At 38.9% G+C, this 20,640-nt stretch overlaps 1 protein-coding gene across 1 annotated transcript; it reads left to right on the top strand.

Annotated features, from left to right (window-relative positions):
• Window positions 1–521: 521 nt before the first annotated feature.
• On the top strand, window positions 522–19,661 carry C9 (complement C9). Its single transcript, XM_059834294.1, has 11 exons — window positions 522–607; window positions 6,225–6,342; window positions 7,022–7,169; window positions 8,551–8,698; window positions 10,308–10,446; window positions 11,647–11,865; window positions 14,248–14,488; window positions 15,888–16,016; window positions 18,049–18,227; window positions 18,434–18,662; window positions 19,501–19,661. The coding sequence occupies exons 1-11, from the start codon at window positions 522–524 to the stop codon at window positions 19,659–19,661; spliced, it is 1,797 nt and encodes a 598-aa protein (XP_059690277.1).
• The last annotated feature ends 979 nt before the right edge of the window (window positions 19,662–20,640 follow it).

Below are 20,640 nucleotides of genomic sequence, written 5' to 3'. Positions count from 1 at the left end.
TAGAAGAGTTTTAGGCTCCTTCAAAACTACAAAAAATTGTGTGTTCTTCTGTATTGGCTGGGGGAGGAAGAAAAAGGAATCTTGGGGCTTTATTCTACCATAATCCAAATGAGGATTCCAAAGATGTTAGATGCTGAACTTGCTCTTGTAAACAGCTCTGCTTTTAGAAACTATTTGTTCCTTACATGAGTCACTGCAATGACAGCTTTTTACTAGGCAGTTAACTGTTCTCTAATTAAATAGAAAATGTCTTTTCCATATTTAAAAGGTGGTAGTAGTAAACAAATGTTTTTTTTAATCTTGAAACTACTTTATGCTATTTCCCAGTCTCCATGTAGGAAAAAGTGGAATTTTCTGAAAAGTGGACTTTAAAACACTTACCGTAAGTCAGTTTTGGCCAGTAACTGGCACTCTTTAGTAAGCACTGCTTTTTGTTTGTTCTCTTGGTAATAAATAACAAAAGGAACAAATAAAGGAATCACAAATTCAGTCATGGCAATTCTTGTCTATTCAGCTACAAAATGAAAAGCATGTATGTTATCCTGCAGCTTATATCCATACTATGCAATTTAGAGGTGGCTACCTCACTTTTGGGGGAAAGCAGAAGGTAAGTGTCCTTGGTCATCTTCAGATGTCTATACTGTTTTTGTTTCTCCAACACAGAGCATAAACCACCAATGCAGACATTTCTAATGGTAGCTTGTGCAGATATCCAATGAAAAAGGAACCTACTTACTGCTGTATTTCAAGGAGTCAAACAGAAATGCTTTATCCATGTATTTTGGATGTGTGTGGCACAATAAAGGTGACTGATAACTGCTGAAGCTATGTTCTTTCAGGGAGGTGGAGCTCAGGCAACTTTTTTCTATTACATGCTGATTGTGAAAATACAATCTATTCTCAATCTGTTTCTTTCTGAAGTTGCACAATTTTATGCTGACAGCTTCTATTCCTATTTAAAGTCTCCTAGACTGCCTATTTCTAATTATTTGGAAATACAGCCTTTGTTTTTTCACTCTAAGTACCACTAGAAGGAGAACTAAAGGCTTAGTCCCTATGAATATATCATGTGAAAACAACTGAAGAGCTACACTACCAGAAATAGAGCTGCCTAGATTGTATGTGATTTATGAGAATGGTCAGTACTAAGTGGTGAAAGAATGTGAGTCTTATAATAGATATATGTACTTCAAGAATAAATTAGGATCCATCTGCTTTAAGAGTTAAATTGCAGTGTGTAAAACATTTTGTGATGAATTCAGTTGTGAATACTATCTGAACAACCAAGTATTGTCTTTTGCACATGTGTTTAGGCCTGAGGGTGGCTGCTGCTATTATCACTTGAAATATCTGAATAGACTTTGAAGAGCAGCCTTCAAAGTTATAAGGATTGCTACTTCCCTTTCTCCTTATGTTTTGATGCTTATTACTATTTTGGCATTCAGATCCAATTACAGCACAGGTTTGATATATTCAGTAAGAAACAGTCCAGCCAGAAGGTAAGATTATTACAGAGAGTTCACAGCAGGCAACGTGGGCCAGCAGCTTGACTTCACATCATACCAAAGGCCGCAGCTTCACAATGGTGCTAGCAACTATAGTTGTCAAAATTATGCCCTCATGTGATGCTATCATGTCTCCAAATTCAAGAGCACCATGCCTTCTCTCTTGGTCATTGCTAATTGTCAAATCAAGACTTTTCTTGAGTCATCAGTTTTTTAACTGATGAACTGAACAGCTCTGTATTTTGAAGCATAGATCAACAACAAATCACCAAAGCTGTGTGGCCTGAGGGCGTACAAAGTGTATTGTGCAATCCAAGACAAGGTGTGAGCAATTTTGTGTACTGATTGTGAAATGACTTTTCCTTTCCAAAGAGCACCTTCTGCCCCTCAAACCTCCCCAATAATGGATACCAGAGAAGGTATTTCAATTTCCACGCTTGTCTCTGAAGTTCTTGCTCCCAACTCCCACTCTCAGTGACATTCTTCAGTAGCTGAACTGCTTTTACCTCACACATAATTGTGTGATTATCTCCTGTTTCAGCACGGTATTTCAGTAACCCTTTCTCCCCAGGTTTAATGTGGAGGTTATAAGCCTGCCAATTTTCCTAATATCTTTTTTTTATTCTAAACAATGTTGAATAAAATGCTCTTTCTATATGTGTCCCTTTAAATTTCCAGAGCAATCTGGATAGTGGATGCATTGTTGGTGTTTCAGAGTTCATGAGACTCATTTGTGAGAGCTTTTTCTGATTTTTTTTTTCCTTCGCTAACCTCAAGTAAATCCAGAACCTTAAAGCTGGATCTGCAGCAAATCATGTGAACCTTGTGCACTAACCTAGAGGGGGCTCAGCGCTGTGTGTACATCACTCAATGAATATTCTCGCAGAAGTTGTTAGACTGGGATTATGTAAAACCTGTACCACTCAAAAGTCAGCTCAAAGACTACAATCGACTCTGGTTTACAGACAGTTGATGACAAGACTTCTGTTTGCATTCAGAAGTTCAAGTCGGCCTTTCCTGCCTGGTATTTTTGAGTCAAAATAATGACTTGTAGGAACCTTTGGGAGGCTCTTTAGGATCTGTACTAGCTTGAGTCTGATTGCTTCTTTAGGCACTCCTCCTAGACACTGCTCTTCATGGTTTTTTCTTACTGCCTGCAAGAGATTTTGGCTGCATTGTTAAGATAATAATTTAAAAGTTCAGAAATGTATTTCAGTGTAAACTTCTACAGAACCTAAATACCTGATAATTGCTAGGAATAAGATGTCCATCTGCCTTTAGAAATCCTATTAGGTGCCTTGGGTGTTGGCCTCTTCTCCCAAGTGCCTAGTGACAGGACTAGAGGAAATGGCCTCAAGTTGCACCAGGGGAGGTTCAGGTTGGATATTAGGAAAAAGTTCTTTACTGAGAGAGTAGTGAAACATTGGAATAGGCTGCCCAGGGAGGTGGTAGAGTCACCCTCTCTGGAGGTATTCAAGGAGCGTGTGGATGTGGCTTGATGGGCATGGTGCTGTGTGGTGTGGGTGGGTTGTTTTGGTGTGGGTTGTGGTGTATTTTGTGGTTTGTGGGTGGGTGGGTTTTGTTTTGGTTTTTTGTTGGGTTTTTTTTTTATGGTTGGACTTGATGATCTTACAGGTCTTTTCCAACCTTAGTGATTCTGTGATTCTTCTGTGATTCAATATATCTTTAATGTCTCGGGTGTAAGGGTTCCCACTCTTAGTATCTTTAAGGACAACCTGTCAGTCTTCAACCTAAGATGCCAGAATAGATGTTGTTACTCAGAGGTTTACAGTCCTATATCAGTAAGGAGGGAAAGGCCATATATGCAGCCATCTTTGCAGATACAGGAAGGAACAAGCTGATGCTCATCCATTTGCTGGACTAGTAGATTTTAATTTCTTTCCTCTGTTGATGTTACTGTTATGCTGAGTGGTGGAAAAATATTTAACATAATACTGTACAGCAACTTTTCAAAGCATTGCCTACTTTTTATAAAGTTACAGTAAATTGTAGTATAGCTGAAGTATTTGTAAGATGAGCTAATTACAGGCAAAGGAATTGTTTTTGAAGAGGCTGGAGGGCTACATCAAACTTCAAACACATTATAACTTTCCAGAGTTTCCTAGAACTGTGGAATACATTGAAAAGTCTAGGTTGGAAGGAACCTCTGGCGATCTTGTACAATGTTCCGTTCAAAGGGCCTTAAATCAGGTTATCCAGGTCAGGCGGTCTTGAATATTTCCAGTGAGGGACATTCTACCACTTCCCTGGTTAACCTATTCCAATGTTTAATTGTTCTCACGGTAAAGTTGTTTTTTTATATTCAGATGGCATTTTCCCTGAAGCAACTTCTGCATGGTGCCTCCACCTTCTATATAACTACCTCCTAGGACTTAGCCTTTTCTGTAGAAGTTTCGAAGAGATGCAGTATACATCTTTCTTTTTCTTTCTTATTTTTGAGTTATAAACCTTAATATAACACAGGGTAAGTGTGACTGCAGCACAGCTTCAGATTGTATTATAATTTCAAAAATCTGTATCTGTTCCCAGGCCGAAGTATCATTCTGATGCATGTAGGCATGCATGCTTAGTCAATATTTGAAATACACACACCTTGCAGAGTGTTTTGGGATCTGTAAAGCTCAACAGCACTGGAGAAAGAAAGCTGGCCCCTAAGTGGGCATGTGAAAGTCAAAGGAAAGGCTTAATTTTTTAATTAATCTAATCACAGTCTTTCTAGGTCGGAGCAAAGAGACAGCTGCTCCATTACTCTATTCCTGATAGTGGTCATTAAAGGATGCTCAGGGAGAAGTGTAAGAACAAGGCAGGTATTCAATGCCATCTGCCAAGTTCCCAGCACTTTCAGCTGCCAAACAGTGGGTTATTGATTTAGGTGCTCAGAGTCCACCAGAGAATTAGTGAAAGGGAATTCTGTGTAAAACGGACTTTTCACAAGGTTGGATCTGCATCCTCTAACAGTCACCCCAGTTTCTAGTGCCAGGCACACAGCAAAGCTTCATGCTTCCCTACCAGCTAAGAGTTTGGGAGGTCCCTATTGTACGGAGAGAGTTCTTAATTCTTTATCTTATTTCTGCTGTCCATAGATATTGGGTGTATTTGTGCTTTTTGCGGTTTCCTTCTTTTCAGAATCCCACCTGTTAAAAGCAACAGCCACAGCCAAGGATCCATTTACTGCAGGCCCTAGCTTAAAGTCAGGTGACTTCCGGAAAGAGAGTTGTTTAGGAGCAGCAGGCAAGACAGTGTGAGATACAGATACTTCTAGCAGCAGCTGCGGTGTGTGTTTACTGCTGGTGTGTGACAGCAGAAAGTCTGAGACATCAGAGCCAGTCAGGGTCAGCTGAGTGTCCAAGAGTTGCACAACATCCCTGTGATCCCTGAACTGTTTAAGATTCAATAGCTGGAAAGAGACATAGGTTGAGTTAGTGTCTCAATAATAACTTACTACCTATGTAACCTGAACATACAATAAGACACCAGAAAGCTGAACCAACTGGTATATCTTCCTTGTTCAAACTGCAGATTTCTCAATCTTGTGGAATCAGGTTACATTTGTTTGGACTCCTGACATATTTGTGCAAGGGAAGCGGGTCAAAGAGTGGAGGGCAGGGCTCTGTCTGCAAAGAAAGCACATACATCACACTGTGGGAGCTGCAGATCTGCCCACCAGCTGGGCTCAGCAAAGAAGGTCCTATTATAGAGCAGAGGCAATAGCATTAACCTGGAAAGGCGCAGAGAGAGAATTGCTTTGCAGTGGATGAATACTCACCATATAAGGCCAAATGGGAATAAATTACAGAGGGCAAACCAGGCAAGTTAGAATTCAATACTCCTCCATTCCTCCGCTTTCCGACGTTGTTACCTGCGAAGATAAGTTCATCAATAAACTATTGGCCTTGGGTTTTAAAATTAACAAGTCATCCTACCGTGCATCAGTTTTTAATGTCTAAATGTGGGTGCTCTAAAGAAACTCGATTTCTGTAAAGTGATGGCCATTCACTTAACTGAGAGCCAAGAGTTTCATGCTATTTAAAACTGGGTGCCAAAATGAAGAGTCACTCTAGAAAATATAGGCCTAACTGGGAAAGTATTCAATTTGGCAAGCTGAAGAATACTTAGATAGCTAAACAGTTGTTTGGTTTTTCCAACTATATAAGTTAGACTATTAGCAAATAATAGCTTTATTTATGAGCCTTCTTTCAACTCAGGAAAGCATTTAAACTTTTATTTAGGCTTAAGGGCAACCCCACTAAAGTTAACAAGCTAAAAAAAATCACAAAGATATGTATAGAAGCACTATGTCTATTTGAGATGTGCTGCTGTGCCTTTGTCTTCAGCTTTAAGTATGGGGAACACAGCCACTGTCTGAATAGGGGAACTGCAGATGTTATCTGTGTATTTTTGTTTGATTTTCTTGAATAACATGACCTACCAGAAGAGCATGAGTATGCACAAAGATCTTAAAAAGGGAAAAAGAGATGGCTTATTAAGTCTTCAAAGTTTTTTTAATGTAATTTTAAACCACCAAAGAATTTAAGAATAGGCAGCTGTTTATACATCTAAGTAACGAGTACTGCTATGAAAGTGAAGCAGAAAACAGCTTGAAGATGCTTCCAAAATATTGGTCTATGGTTTAAATACAAACTCACATGTGATTTTAGTGTACTGTCCAGGACTGCACTGGAATGTTTTGTTTGACAGCTCTTCAGAAAAAGCTTTCCACAGGGGAACAAGAGAACTGAATACTCCATCTCCGATAGATTGTAAGCTGAGCAGCTGGAGCGCGTGGGGACCCTGCGACCCATGCACCTATCAAAGGGTAAGCTATAGTTGGAAGTCTTTGTTCCAAAGCCACAACAAAAGGGATGTTATCTGCCTGCCTTTTGGTTATGGGAAAATATCAGATTGCAACTCTTAATACTGTATGTTCATGATTTGATGAAACCCATAATCATTTCAGATCTGAAGCCTAAAGGTAAAAGAAGGCTACATCCAGATGTACAAAACTGGTCAAGCGTTCTCATTCAAAATGTTTTGTTGACAGAAGTTATCTATATTTTGGCCATGTGGGTGTTTCTATTAAGAGCATTACTTTTGAATACATTTTCCCTTTTTAAATAAAAAGAAATTTTTTGTCAAAAGCAGATTTTTATTTTCTTAGGGGAGTTCTTCTTATGAGACCTCAAAAAAAATGAAAGACTTGAAAACACACAAAATATATATGATGCATTTCCTTCCTGGATTGAAAATAATGAAAATAGTGAAGTGAACTAAATAGTGAAAAATAAGCATCTCTACATACTTGCTAAAACATTATTATTAATTCAATGTTCCTGTACGCTTTTTTTACACCATGAGCTGTGCCTATGGATTTTCATCCAAAAATTTCACCAAAGATGCTTCATTTTGAAAAGTTCTAAGTTCAGCTGGAAATCCTTCAGTTCTGGTAGTTCTCTTTTCTCTCTAAGCAATGTTAATGGTGTTATTTATCCTTCAAGTTTCGCTCTAGACGTATTGAAAGATTCGGACAGTTTGGTGGAACACCATGCCTGGAGACCTTAGGAGATACACAAAGCTGTAAAACTAGCCAAGTTTGTCCTGAAGAACCAGAACCAGACTGTGGTACTGACTTTCAATGCAATTCTGGTAGGTTTTGGTTTTGTGCGATAGGAAGTTATGCAATAACTCAGGAAACCACATTTTACTTAGTTCTGTGAAAAAGTTAAATCAGTTTCCTTTGAAGACAAAATACATGCACAAAAGAGAGATATGCTTCAGTGCTTTTCTAGTTGGGGATGATTTCCTGAAGCGGTGCCTTATTGCTAGGGTTTAAAGAGAGAACGCAGTGTGCAGACAGGTGAGTTGCAAAGCCGCAATGCCAAAACCACAGCATGAACAAGGCTTGAGAAGGGGTACATTCCTGTCATCTCCCATTATAATTTGCATCTAGTTTAAATTCTTCTCCTGTAATTTCTACTCCATGGTTAAAAGCTGACCATGTTACGAGTCTCCTTTCTTCTAGCGTTAACTGTTCCACCTGCTACAGAATCACTATGTTTTATGAAAAATCACTGGGAAGAACTAGGACTGAAGTCATTTTAACAAAATGAATAGGAAGATTTACTGACCAAAGTATGATAGATGCTAGCTGGAGACTAGAATGCCTCTAGGTCCAAAGTAAGATGTAAATTTATAAAGCGATACATGCATGGCACATGAGTGAATGTAATGTTCAAGATTCATCACAAACCAAAATAAAATAGGAAAAGTTAATGGTAATAAAACTAGTCAAAATAGAAGAGAAAAGATGGTAAGTGAATTTTGAGTCCCAAGATGTTGTCAGTATTGTCTTTATCTCAAATACTGTGCAGTGCAAGTAGAGAAAGAAAAAGTAGAAAGTATGTGTTTGATTACTAGTTCACAGCCATTGTGTGGCACTTACAGGTGAGATAGTTGATATCAACAAGCATTGTTTTATTATGCTGGGACTAAATGTACCCCAAACCTTTAAATCCTGTAGAAAAAAAAAATCAGTCTTTGTAAAACCTGTGATACACAACTTCAGGAGAATTGCTACTTCACTGTTGCTTTAGAATACAAAGCACTATAGTTTTGGAAACTACAGTGTCCAAATAATACAGTCCAAATAGTAACAATTTAAACAATTTAGAAATAATTATTTGTTGATATTGAATTAATATTTTCCTATATTCTTTTAACACAAATAAAAAAACCCCACACTAATAATCAAAGATTAATATAGAAACAATCACAAGAAGTAACAACTTTCTGCAAATGACAGCACTGTCATTTCCTTTTTTTAGCCATCCTAGTAAACTCATAAGTAAATATAGTTGTATGGGGTTTTTTTTCATTTGAAGGAGGCAGGGGGTAGGACTCGAATTCCTCCTGACGATAATAGAAATATATGAAAAGAAAGATCTCATGAAAGAGTAGCTGGGGGTGTCATTTAAAGTCTGTCTTGGAAAAAAAAAATTATTCATTCAATGTTTTATTCTTTGATTAGGTCGATGTATAAAGCGACGGCTTGTGTGCAATGTAGATAATGACTGTGGAGACTTTTCTGATGAAGATAACTGTGAATCCGACCCACGATCACCATGCCGTAACCATGATATCGATGTGTCTGAAGTTGGCAGGACCGCAGGACAAGGGTATGTAATGAAGTAAAAAGTACTACTGGGTGTTGTGAAGAGTCTAGGATCGTCTCCAAAGCCAGCTGAAAACACTGGGGCACACTGACATTCCCAAAAGTGGAATCTGAATCGTGTTCGCATTTGTATTCAGAAATGCCACGCAGCTTTTGGAAGAACAACTAAATACTCTTTTATTTTGTATACTTGGGGAGGATAAAATATATAGACAATGTAAATCAATCATTATATTAATACACAGTATCATATATGGAAGTTATGTGAATATACTTACAATACTTATTCTTTAAATGTAGAGCTTATAGATACACAGATATGTTTCAAGTGATATTTTATAACGAATGATTATTTATACAATGGGATGCCTTACTGCAACAACACAACCTGCAGCTTTTTTTCCAGTATTGCATTCTCCACTTCCCAGATCTTTGTTGTTTACAGGAGTTTTTGTCATTAATCTAAGTCGAAAATTAGCCTTTCTACTCTCAGACCCTGATGGATTTCTTTCTTTTCAAGCAAAAAGAAAGTGTGACATACTGTTTATCTACAAATCGAGTTAGAAGGCAGCCATCCAAACTGAAATAAATGAAAATTAACATATACTACAGCACCACCTTGTGTTTAAATTAAAAGGATGCAACCTTTCATTTAATTTTGAGAATAACAAAAATGCTGCACTTGTAGCATAGGGAAGTAAGCCAGGTACTTAGGCATTTTTAGAAGTAGCTTCTTTATTATTTCTGTTCTAACCCATTACTAAAATCTTCTATGAGAAAATGTTGTATAGATATGCAGTAGTGACGCTGGTGACTTTGATGAATTGATAACCACTGTCTACAGTCAGATTGGTATATGGACATGTATCAGACATAAATATTGGAAATATTGAAAAGATTCAGATCTGTGGAACAGACATAGAAAGGCAAAAATCCCGATATAGAATCCTCCAAGGAGCAGTTGTTTTTGAAAGTATGTCTTGTGCATTAGTACACAGATGCATAGAGCTATGCAGCTGACATGCCTGCTTCTCTGGATTTGTAGTGGTTCAGATTTCCTCTCCTCTGCTCCAGCGAATTCTATTACTCCACCAGGTCACATCCTGGGAGAAAAGACAGTGCTAGGAGTAGCTATATAGTCCTTCTACAGATTTGATGGATCTTGTACACACTTGATACCAAAGTTCCTACCAGCAAACTAATACAAGCTATGAAAAAACCAGGTTAAAATTAGCTGCTGAGATGTGCCTTTTAAATCTATAAGGAACGCTTCCTCACAAATACATTGGTCGAGAATAGATGGGTTTGACCTCCTTTTATTCCTAAGGTTCTCACTGTGTTTGATGTTTAATATCTATCTTTTATTTGTGTATTTCTCATACATGACCCTTAAAGTGCTTTACGAAAGATGTATCGTTATTTCCATTAAACAGATGAGAGGACCGCAAGAGATGAGGCAAGCTGCTGTGTATGAAGCAAGATTCAGTTCCACAGCTATAGTCTCAATTTCTTACAGAATCTGACTTTTCCAGTCATAATACCATTGTGTAGAGGCTATGGGTGCTGACGCCTCCTTTTTTTGAAGCATAACCTCTCCTGTATTTCTCTTGTAGAATCAATCTTTTAGGGATGCAGCCAATGGCCAGCCCATTTGACAATGACTTTTTCAATGGTCTTTGTGAAAGGGTGCGTGATGGAAACACGCGGACATACTACCGCAAGCCATGGAACGTGGGTGTTCTCACTTATGATGTACGTCTAGGTCCCTCTGTGCAAACTAGGATGTGTTTAACTGAATGATGAATCCTGACATCCTCTTGGAAGACTTGGCATATCTCTTGAGTCAGGCAGCAGTAGCTTTTTAGCATCAAGCTTTCAATAAAGTCCAGAGGGAAACAGGTTATATTATCATTTGCTTTAGCAGTTAAGTTCAGTTGCGCCAGATAAATTCCCACATGTTCATTGCTGCACCTGTACCTAGTAAATGAAACTATCTTTCTGGAATGTTTACCATACAAGTGGATAAGACGAACAGATGTCTAGAAAGGAATATGATACCTAACTTTTACTGGGTAGAGCAGCAACTAAGTTGTCCTTTTTCAAGGGCACACAAAAAGACACGGATAAAAAGGCAGGAATAATATTATGATACTCTGGTCCTGCTTGGGTTTTCTAATCAGTGATGACTTTCTCTGTCCCACTGCAAAAAAATCTAATAGGCTTTTGAGATTCAGACTATGACTGCCAGTGAGGTTTGAACACCAAAAATGTTGATGATCTTAGAAACATCAATGTCAGATGCATTTCAGAAATCAAAGCAGTATTTTACTTACCAAATGCTTTGCCTATCACTGTAAGTAGGAACTTCATAGAACAATGACAATTTAAACTACATCCTGCACAAAATTAATAAATCTGACCCAGAGATCATTTCTCGTATTTGACTTTTATGCATAACCATTTTCAGTTACTAAAACTCTATGTTCTCCTAAAGTATACAAAAATAAACAACACTGAAATAGGTATTCTGAATTAGCTATTGTGTGCTATAAGAAAAGAAAGCAAAATCATAATTCTGATTCATTTCAGATGTCAAGAGCTATTAGCAAATCGTGTCTGTGTTCTAGGAAGGAGCTGGACACTACGACTCCTGACATGTACAGGAACTGTTGACACACATAGATTACTTTCATAGCATTAGATGCTGAGATTTTACACTCACTGAAATATTGTCACTACGTTTTCTGTTTGGTTTTAAACCACTGAGCTTATCCAGATGAGGTCGTTTGGGGAGGGGGGGGATTTCCATTTGTTTTCTTTTAAAAGAAAAAAGAGCTGTAAGAAAATGTATTGCTAAGCTATATAAAACATAAAACTTTAAAGTGCTGTGTAGATTTTTCTATTACTGCCTGTTTTGTTTTCTCATGCAACCTTTTCATTATCTTTTCTAAGACAAAGGCAGACAAAACCTTCACATCTGTGTTCTACCATGATCGTGTGAAAATGTTACGAGAGGTTTACATAGAAAAACAAAAACACTTTAATGTTGACCTGTCTCTGAAATACACACCTACTGAAGGAAGTAACAAAAATGGTTCAGAAGGAAATTTCAAGTATCACTATAGCAAGAATTCAAGTTTAAGTTCTTTCTTGAAAAGCTCCACAGAAAGGGTAAGTTTAATCAAGCTAAAGGGTTTAATGTAACTATCTTACAAACAGTAAAATTTAGAGTGTTACAATAACACAATATTAATCTAAGTGTTCTAGCTGCCTGCTGCTTTTCTGTCATTTATTCACAAAAATGAAATACTGGCAATACTAGGGTTAAGATTTCAGATGTGGCCAAAGGGTAACTGAATGTAGCTTAATTTTCCCCCTGTTTACCCTCATCTTAACTGGGGCTTGATGTTAGAAAGGGCCAGAGAGCTCTGATTTCATCTTGATTAGAGAGCAGCTCTGATCTAGTGCAGTGTGAGCAAATTAGGTAAAGTCCTGGGATAAAAATTGCCACGGAGTAGGCGTACACTAGGTAAACACAAGATAGTCACGTAAAATAATAACTGAAAGGTCAGATCTCAACCATTCAGATATGTCTGTACTAATAAACTAGCCTGGGCTAAGCACTGGCACATAATAATCCATAGCACACTGCCTTGACTTTGGTCTGTGCCAGCTCTCGTGTTCTCATAAGCAATGCCCATCCTGTTGTCCCCAGCAGCATTTTTGAAGGGAATGTTCGCAGTAGACAATCTGGAGAAAGGACGCCTATTTTGGGGTTGCGCACAAGCCATACCACTCTACCTGCCCTTTGAGACAGAGGAAAGGCCTTATCCCATTTTGTTTACTGGTAAAGAAGTAGCCTTAGCATCTAGTAAGGTCAAAGAGAGAAAGACCACAAAAAGTGATACCAGACTTGCTAGACATTATGGCCTAATCCAGCAGCTGGGTGCTAGTGGAATTAACCAACTAGGTCGTATACCCTTTCCCACCGTATATGCCAAAATCTGTGGTCGCAACATGCCATCATGTACAACGTACAACTCCATAGTGCTGAAATGCACCACATGCAAGGAAGAATTTATCTGCCTCAACTAGTTCAATCTTTCAAGTTTCTTGTCAGCCTTGCTGTCTAGGACCCCTTCAGAGCTCTGGAGATCAAATGGATATAAGAGAAAAAGAAGTTAACTTTTATAACTGATTAACTAAAATAGTGCTGAAGAGAAAGGTCTGTACTATAAAAAGAAGCTGACATACAGCGCTGGCTTTGTATTGGTATGAGTTTTCTTGGGATGGAAACGGGTCATTTAAATCTCAAAGCATTCATTTCCACAGATGCAAAAGATCAAGTTATGTAACTCAGGGTATATTACAGGCTGCTCATAGTCTAGTGGCTTGTGATAGGACTTTTGGTCTCAAATCCTTGCTCGGAGATCAGTTCAGAAAATGAGTCATGATCTGTCACTGGCAGAGGTCTATCACTGTAAACTCATGTTGCTGCAAGTTAGTGGAGTGGTAGTCCCTGGCCAAGAACCTTCCAGGTTTCACCTGCAAGTCAAATCCAGGCGCAGTCAGGGGACACCAGGAGAGTAAGGGGGTTTGTACATGCTGGATGGCAGGAGTATTTGCAACCACAAAAATTTCCTCACAGAGATTTAGATGCCTGAATATTTCTGCCAGTCCTAAGCAAAATCTGAGTCAGCAGTTAAAGATCCTTTAAATGGTGCCAGCTAATGTGACGGTCAGTTGCTAAATCCCTTTTACGTACCTCTGTTAGACACTGCTGTTAAGGGAACCATGTAAGTACTGCAGATAATAATGGTTTTAGAAGGCACGTGTTTGCTTAGTGTCTTAAGTGCCACTATTTCACAAGATGTCATGGGCTAGAGTCAGCAGCTACGTCCTAGTTTAGATTATGATATAAAACCATCTGCAGTGTAATTTATGAAAATATCAGTCACTAAACCTAGAGTTAGAATGTATGTATGGGTCAAATGCCTCAAAAGGATTTTTTCCTGATTGATTTTAATTTTATGTTATTTTGGTGGTTTTGTTTGTAATTGGAGCTGTGCCCTTCCTTCTGACAGTCTGAGAATAACAGAGAAGTGATCCAAAAAAAGAGATAACTTAGTTCTGCTCTGACTATAAACAAAGACAAAACTCCAGCTGACCTCATTGGGCAGCTTCTGTTATCTGGCAAGCCACGTGGAATTACTTTTCAATGTTACGAAAATCCGAAAGATACCTTCGGTAGATACTGTACTTAAAGAGAAGTCCTTGTTGTCAAACAGATCACGAAAGGCTTGCTGAAATTAGTAAGGGGAGAGTTCTGCAAAACTGGAAGAACTGAAATGATCTAAGTCTCTTGCTGCTTCCTCAGTTTAAATTAGAGAACTTTTAATTTGAATTAAAAAGTGTGTCCCTGTTCCAAAACACTAGATTGAATACCATGTTTAAAAGTGCTGCAGTGTCTTTACAAGTAAAATAGAACAAATTTTCCTGCTGTGCTGCATACCAGAATGGCACTCTCATCTGTTTTCTTTTCCCTGCCTTCAGAACCAAACCTTTCTGCATGTAAAAGGAAAGATTCAACTGGGAAGATTCCAAATGCGGAGTCGTGATGTCCGTCTCACAGATAGTTTCCTTGATGATCTAAACTTTCTGCCTGCTGAGTATGATAAGGGGGAATATTTCAAATTCCTGGAAGATTATGGAACTCACTATGCGGTCTCTGGAACTGTAGGAGGAAAATACGAACTTGTGTATGTGCTGGATAATTATGCTATGTCTCGAATAGGTATGCATTCTATTGGCCTTGCTATGGTATGCAGATTACCACCAAGTCTCCGGTCATGCAAAAAGATGTGTGAGAATAGATGTGTGTATATGGAGCACTACTGAGAGCAGCACAGTTCAGTGTATGCCACATGTGGCAAACCAGTGACATTACAGAATTACATGAGTTCAACAGAGATGAGAGCCAGTCTTTGCAACTTCCAGAATTATTTGAAGTCTGTATTTTAAGTATGTACCTGAGAAAAAAAAATCTTAAACAAACCTCTTCAATATATTAGCAATACTACTTGGTGTGACATGATTGACAAGAGATTGCCAATACCTAGAAAATCTGCCTAAACTTTAAATCCAATTTGCTAGTTGGTACCTTCTTGTGGTACGATCACTCTGAGAGTATGGTGGTAGAAAAAAATAAGGAATAAATTGAAGAACTTGCTAGAAATCACATGGCGCACTTGAGTGTGTTGAAACTGTTTTTATAAACTTTAACATTCACACTGGAATTTTTCTTGCCCTGGTTAAGATAGGAAAGCAGCAATTTAATCTTCCCTCATGTGCATTTCAGATAGATGTGGTTTTATGATGGATTAAAGTGATCACTCTGGAATAAAGTTAGATAAGGCAATTCTCATGCAGATTTTGGAGACGAGAAAATAAGTACCTGCAGCATGCAGCACCAACAACAATATTACTATCAGATGTTCAGACTACGCAAAGGGACATGGGGCAAAGATGTCACTTATGTGTCCCACTATTACTCTGTTCCACACCTGGAGATTGTGGTACTGGATTTCTTTTCAGGTACCAATCTTAAGCAAAATTCTGTCTGAACACAAAAGTGAAGCTCCAGATGATATGTTTGAGTTTAATAAATAGAAAGATGGTGTTGGAGGCACTAGCTTTTAAAGGAGAATTAGAACTCATGGGAATAGATTACTTGTAAGAAATTAGTGGCCTTAATTAATTTTATGGGGAAAAGGAGTGGAGAAACATGTTTGAGGTTGGGAGAGAGAGAGAGACTGTGAGGATTGAATAATTTAGCACATAAGAAGAGCAAATGATAAGCAGCTGAGAAAGACAAAATTCCAATAGAATATATGGAAAGAGAAGTCCCTAGAGGGACATCTGCTTTCAGCTAGATCAAGGAAAATAGAAATCAGTTTTTTGGAAGGTTTTGATATTTTCCTAATCACTGTAGATTGCACCTGCCTCTGGGCAGGCACTTCAAATACATTCATCCTCACATTCATTTCATGGAACAGGAAAAAGCAGAAGATAAATGGGAAGAATAAAGCCATAAACACTTCCAATAGTCCTGAAATTTATTCTCTAAGAATAATAATATCACATTATTTACGGTGATCCAATCCCTCTAATCACCTAATTATTTCCACTTCCAGGTATCACTGTAGAAGATGTGAAAAAATGCCTTGGCTATCACTTAGATGCCAATATTGCGTATAAGGACTTACATGCCAATGTTAATATTGATAGTGGCAAATGTGAAAAGATTAATGTGAAGGACAACTGTAAGTATACCCTCATTTTACATTATATCTTTTGCTTAAGGAAAGATGATACCAATTGATTCCCCTTTTATAATCAATATAGTTATTGCTGTTAGGGAAAGGACAAATCCGGTAAACCAGCAGAGGTGAGGCTGCCATACCTCCATGCTCCCAGGTCAAGCCAGGCTAAGCATGTGTTCCCAGTAGGCACTCACACAAACATAATTATATTACACATATATACATATACACGTTGCTGGCCACACAAATCAATATAGACAAAAGCATAGCACTCAAGCAAACATAAACAGCGTCAATGGCTTCATCCTGTTCTCATCTCCATCTCATCAGGGTGAAGGTCTGTTAGCGGAAAATATCACAGAATGACAGAATGGTTGAGGTTGGAAGAGTCCTCTGGAGGCCATCTTGTCCAACTCCCCTGCTCAGGCACGGTCACCTAGAGCAGATGTTTTCCCCAGGCAGCACAACCCTCAGGTATTTCAGTCCCTCATCAGTATACATACATAGCCAATACAGATCCCTCCAGAAGATTACCTTAGACATTCAACTGAACGAGCAACTGTATCCTTAGTCTCCCCTGTTACTGGCACCCACATATACAACACTCCAAGGCCCACAGCTCCACTCCCATTGCTGATACAGACAACCTGATGCACACCAACACACACCCCTCCACACAGATTATGGATGCCCCCAGTAACTGGCCTTAGGTGCTTAGTCTACCCAGCAATTGGCCCTTGCATCCTCTTATCTCCAGTTGCTTTACACTGACACACACTCACATGCAAACAGGTCTCAGTCAACCCCAGGACGTTGGGGTGTCCCCAATATTAGACTTACAACCCCTGGTTGCTCCAGGAGCCAGCTCCTCCAGTTGTCTCACTCTAGAGACACGTGCGTGTCTAGGCCAGACTAACAACCACTTTTCATACTTGGCTCCCAAGCCACTTACCCTATTCATCTGCTAGTCTGGCTTGATATTTGCTAGTGATCACACACTGATGTATGTATCTTCACTCACTCCAGTTATTGGCACCACAAACACCAGGTCCCTATTGGCCATTGTCCAACTCTAGTTGGTGGCACGCAGACCTCCATACACATGTATAGACTCAGAATAGAGTCCCCCCACCCAGGAAAATAGTTAGAAATGGAATTTAATGGTAAGCCAGGACAGGCTGCGATGATTAAGGACAGTACATGGCAGACAAGCTCACTGAGCAGCCACCTCTCTATATGCCATCAGGCCCCTTTTTGGCTTTATCTCTCTATTTTCCCATGCTTGTTCCTCCCAAAGCCACCTTGATCACCCCTTACTTTTTCAATGGCTCCTAAATATGCTCTAAATATGCTCTAAGTACTTAAGTTTGTGCAATCCCAAAATGCCCTTCTTTGCATCCAGAGAGCCTTTCCATTCACTCATCTTGCTGTTGACTCAGGGCTAATTGCTCTCCTGGGACAGGCCTGGGAGGAGTCAAGGCAGGGGCTCCCTTTCTGTGATTAGGCTACTTCTGTTCCTCTACCTGTCTTTGTTCCTCTCTGCTCCTTCATGTGTCTGGAGATGAGTCTTTTATCACATGACCTAAAAACTGCAAAAGGCAAGGAGATTTACTACTGAGCACAGAAGAGGCACTTCTTTTCAATGCTCTGTTCTTGCGTTTTAGTTATGAAGCAAAAGCTCCTACTATTCCAATTCCTGCCCTCTTCTGGTTCAGCTCAGGTGGTAGCATTACTCATATTATCTTTGGCTTGTTATCAAATGGCTATGATCTCCATAATGTCTCTCATTTTGCCCTACCCCTTCTTTTCCTTTCAGATATAGGGTTTTCTAATTTAATTGCAAAATATATTTCCTCCCGCATAAGAGGTATGAGCAAAGAAAGATTGAATTCCACCACAACTAGTGAGTGAAGGGTTCTTCTCTCCATGGTCATTTTATAGAGACGGACTGGTTGCCCTTAAAGGACAACTGTTCTTTAAGATGCATGGGCATTAAACTTTCTTCTTCATCCTCTCTTCTTTCTTTCTGCAGCAGAACTGAAGGATGATGCTATCATTGATGATGTCATTTCCTTAGTTGATGGAGGGAAGATTGACTTTTCAGTTAAAGTAAAAGAAATGTTACTGCGAGGATCCAAAAAGGTTGATGTTGAGGATTACATACAGTGGGCTAAGTCTTTGGTTGATGCTCCAGTAGTGATACAGCAAAGGGTAAGTACAACTTCTTCAAAGCTGTGGCTTTTACAGTTTGAAAGCTTTTGTTCTAAGATGGAGGTGAGACTCCAAGTTTATCATGAACTTTCAGGTATTTTCTTCATCTTGACAGTTTCTTTAGATGCTTACTCCAGTGATGGGTATATCAAAAGGATACAGAACTTTGGAAAAGTCTGTTATGCATGGGCTTTTTTCTTCTACAGCCTTCTCCAATACATACACTTGTTCCAGTTAAGATGAGAAATGCATATTTAAAGAAACAAAATTTGGAAAGAGCAATTGAAGACTACATTACTGAATACAGCGTATGCAAATGTGAACCCTGCAAAAATGGAGGCACCCTTGTGCTGGTAGATGGAGCCTGTACATGCATGTGCTCAAGCTACTTTAAGGGAATTGCTTGTCAGATTCCCAAATCTACATTAATTAAAGGTTAGTAAATACTCCAGACAGACTAAAATGAGCATATTGGTTGTTGTGAAAAATATCCTGACAAAATGAGCCTTCATAAGTACAGAAGGATGTCATAGTAGTCCCTTATACCTACTGCTGTCAAATCTCATGGGTGTATGGTGTGGAAATTAGTGTGAGTTACTGGGTTCTTTCCATAAAGAGGGCACTCTAATTTAGATTTCATTGTCTCACATACATTGTTGTGTCTTGGAATGACACTCCGAGTTCATTTAAGTAAACAGGAGCATTATTGAAACATGGTGCAGTAATGGTAAACTGATTTCAGGCAAAAGCAATCTCACTATGTCATAAGCTATTTTGTCTTCAGTTTCCTGCAAAAGCACTGTGTTTGCTAACACATGATCACATTTCATAATTACTGTGCTAGGTTAATATTAGATTGGTCCACAAAGGGGAAGAGGGAGATGAATGCAGTTCTGCAACTGACGATGTAAAAAATTTATTGTGCAATAAATTCATTCTCTGTGGCCAAGTTTTTAAAGCACAGGTGCCCAAAATGGGCCTTAGAACTTGATATTCAAGTAGCTTCCTAGGGTGACAAAAACATTGAAACCTCTGGGCTCTTAAGCAGTGCCACTGACAAGGGCATTTTCAAAAGCCAGATCTGTGCTGTGGATTGTGTGCTGGAGGCTACAATGATCTGCAGAGTCACCGCAACTGAGAACATAAGAATTGAATCATCGTCTACCTTGTCACCCTCAAAAGTGCCAAGTAAAAAGCTCTATTTGATCTTTCTGTCGCTGCACAGAAGACAGAGAGATGCTGGACTAATCCTAGTATGGTGTCTTAATACCAGTTGTCACTGATGGAGGCTGGAGCTGTTGGAGTGCCTGGTCCACCTGCATCAATGGAGAAAGCACTCGAACTCGCCAGTGTAATAATCCTACACCAGAACCTGATGGCAGACCATGCCAGGGAGAAAGCATTGAAAAATGGCCCTGTGGAGAAGCAAAATAGTTATGCCACTCAAAAACAGGTAAGCAGCCTCTGTAAGTATTGACATGTTATTGCTGTTTAGAATAAATGCCTAGCCAATATTTGGGGCATTTCAGTGACACAGTTGAAGAAGTGATGGGTAAGTCTACTTACATGTTTCATTTAAATATGTGACTTGATACAGCTTTTAAAAACAGTCACCTTGTAGCTCAAATTTGTGGATGGTTAGATTTGTATTTGAATCTCTTGACAAGTAATGTTATATCACAGAACTCAAGAGTAAAATGGAATTCTGGGTAAGAACAGACTGAAAATCCAGCTCTTAAAATCCAGATTTCATCTCCAGTCAGACTTTCTATCAAAAAACTTATGTCTTAGGGAGAGGGAAAGAGGCAGATTTACCAGAAACAAAATATGAAGACAGTTTGGGAGTCTGAATTGTCTTACTTGATAAATAGAATGCTTAAATCCAACAAAGCTACTGTTATGGCAGTTTTGAAACTTCCAGCCTGGAAAAAAATAGTTTTAGAAAATGTCTAGCTACATGGTTTTGTCATTTTTTTTTTATGTTTAACATAATACTGCAAAGCAAAACAAAAAAATAAGCCAGATTTTGAGGATGGATGCTCTGGTCCAAAAAATAGCAAGGTTATCCAACTTTCCTCACCTGCTGAGAACACGAAGCTTGCATGCCACTTGAATGTGACAGTAAGAGTTTTCAGGCCCAGGAGGAAGTGTTTGGATTTTATGTTTACCTTGTTAGAATAAGTTCCTTCTTTTCTGGGATGCCACAAGAAGAAAAGAGGTGGCAAGATAGGGAAAGGATTTTGAATGTTTCCCCACTGAAACACCCTGATGGCAAGTCTTGCAACCTGACCTCTACCTGCACCAAAAATATGTATCAGAAGATTTCTTCTATGCCTGCACAGCTTCAGCAGAGTTCAGCTACATCTAATATTCTATTTGCAAAGCACCCTGAAGAAAGCATGGCCAGCAAAAT

The sequence above is a fragment of the Gavia stellata genome, chromosome Z (genome assembly GCF_030936135.1).
Source record: "Gavia stellata isolate bGavSte3 chromosome Z, bGavSte3.hap2, whole genome shotgun sequence".
Classification (NCBI taxonomy): Eukaryota; Metazoa; Chordata; class Aves; order Gaviiformes; family Gaviidae; genus Gavia; species Gavia stellata.
This window is presented reverse-complemented; position numbering and strand designations above follow the sequence as displayed.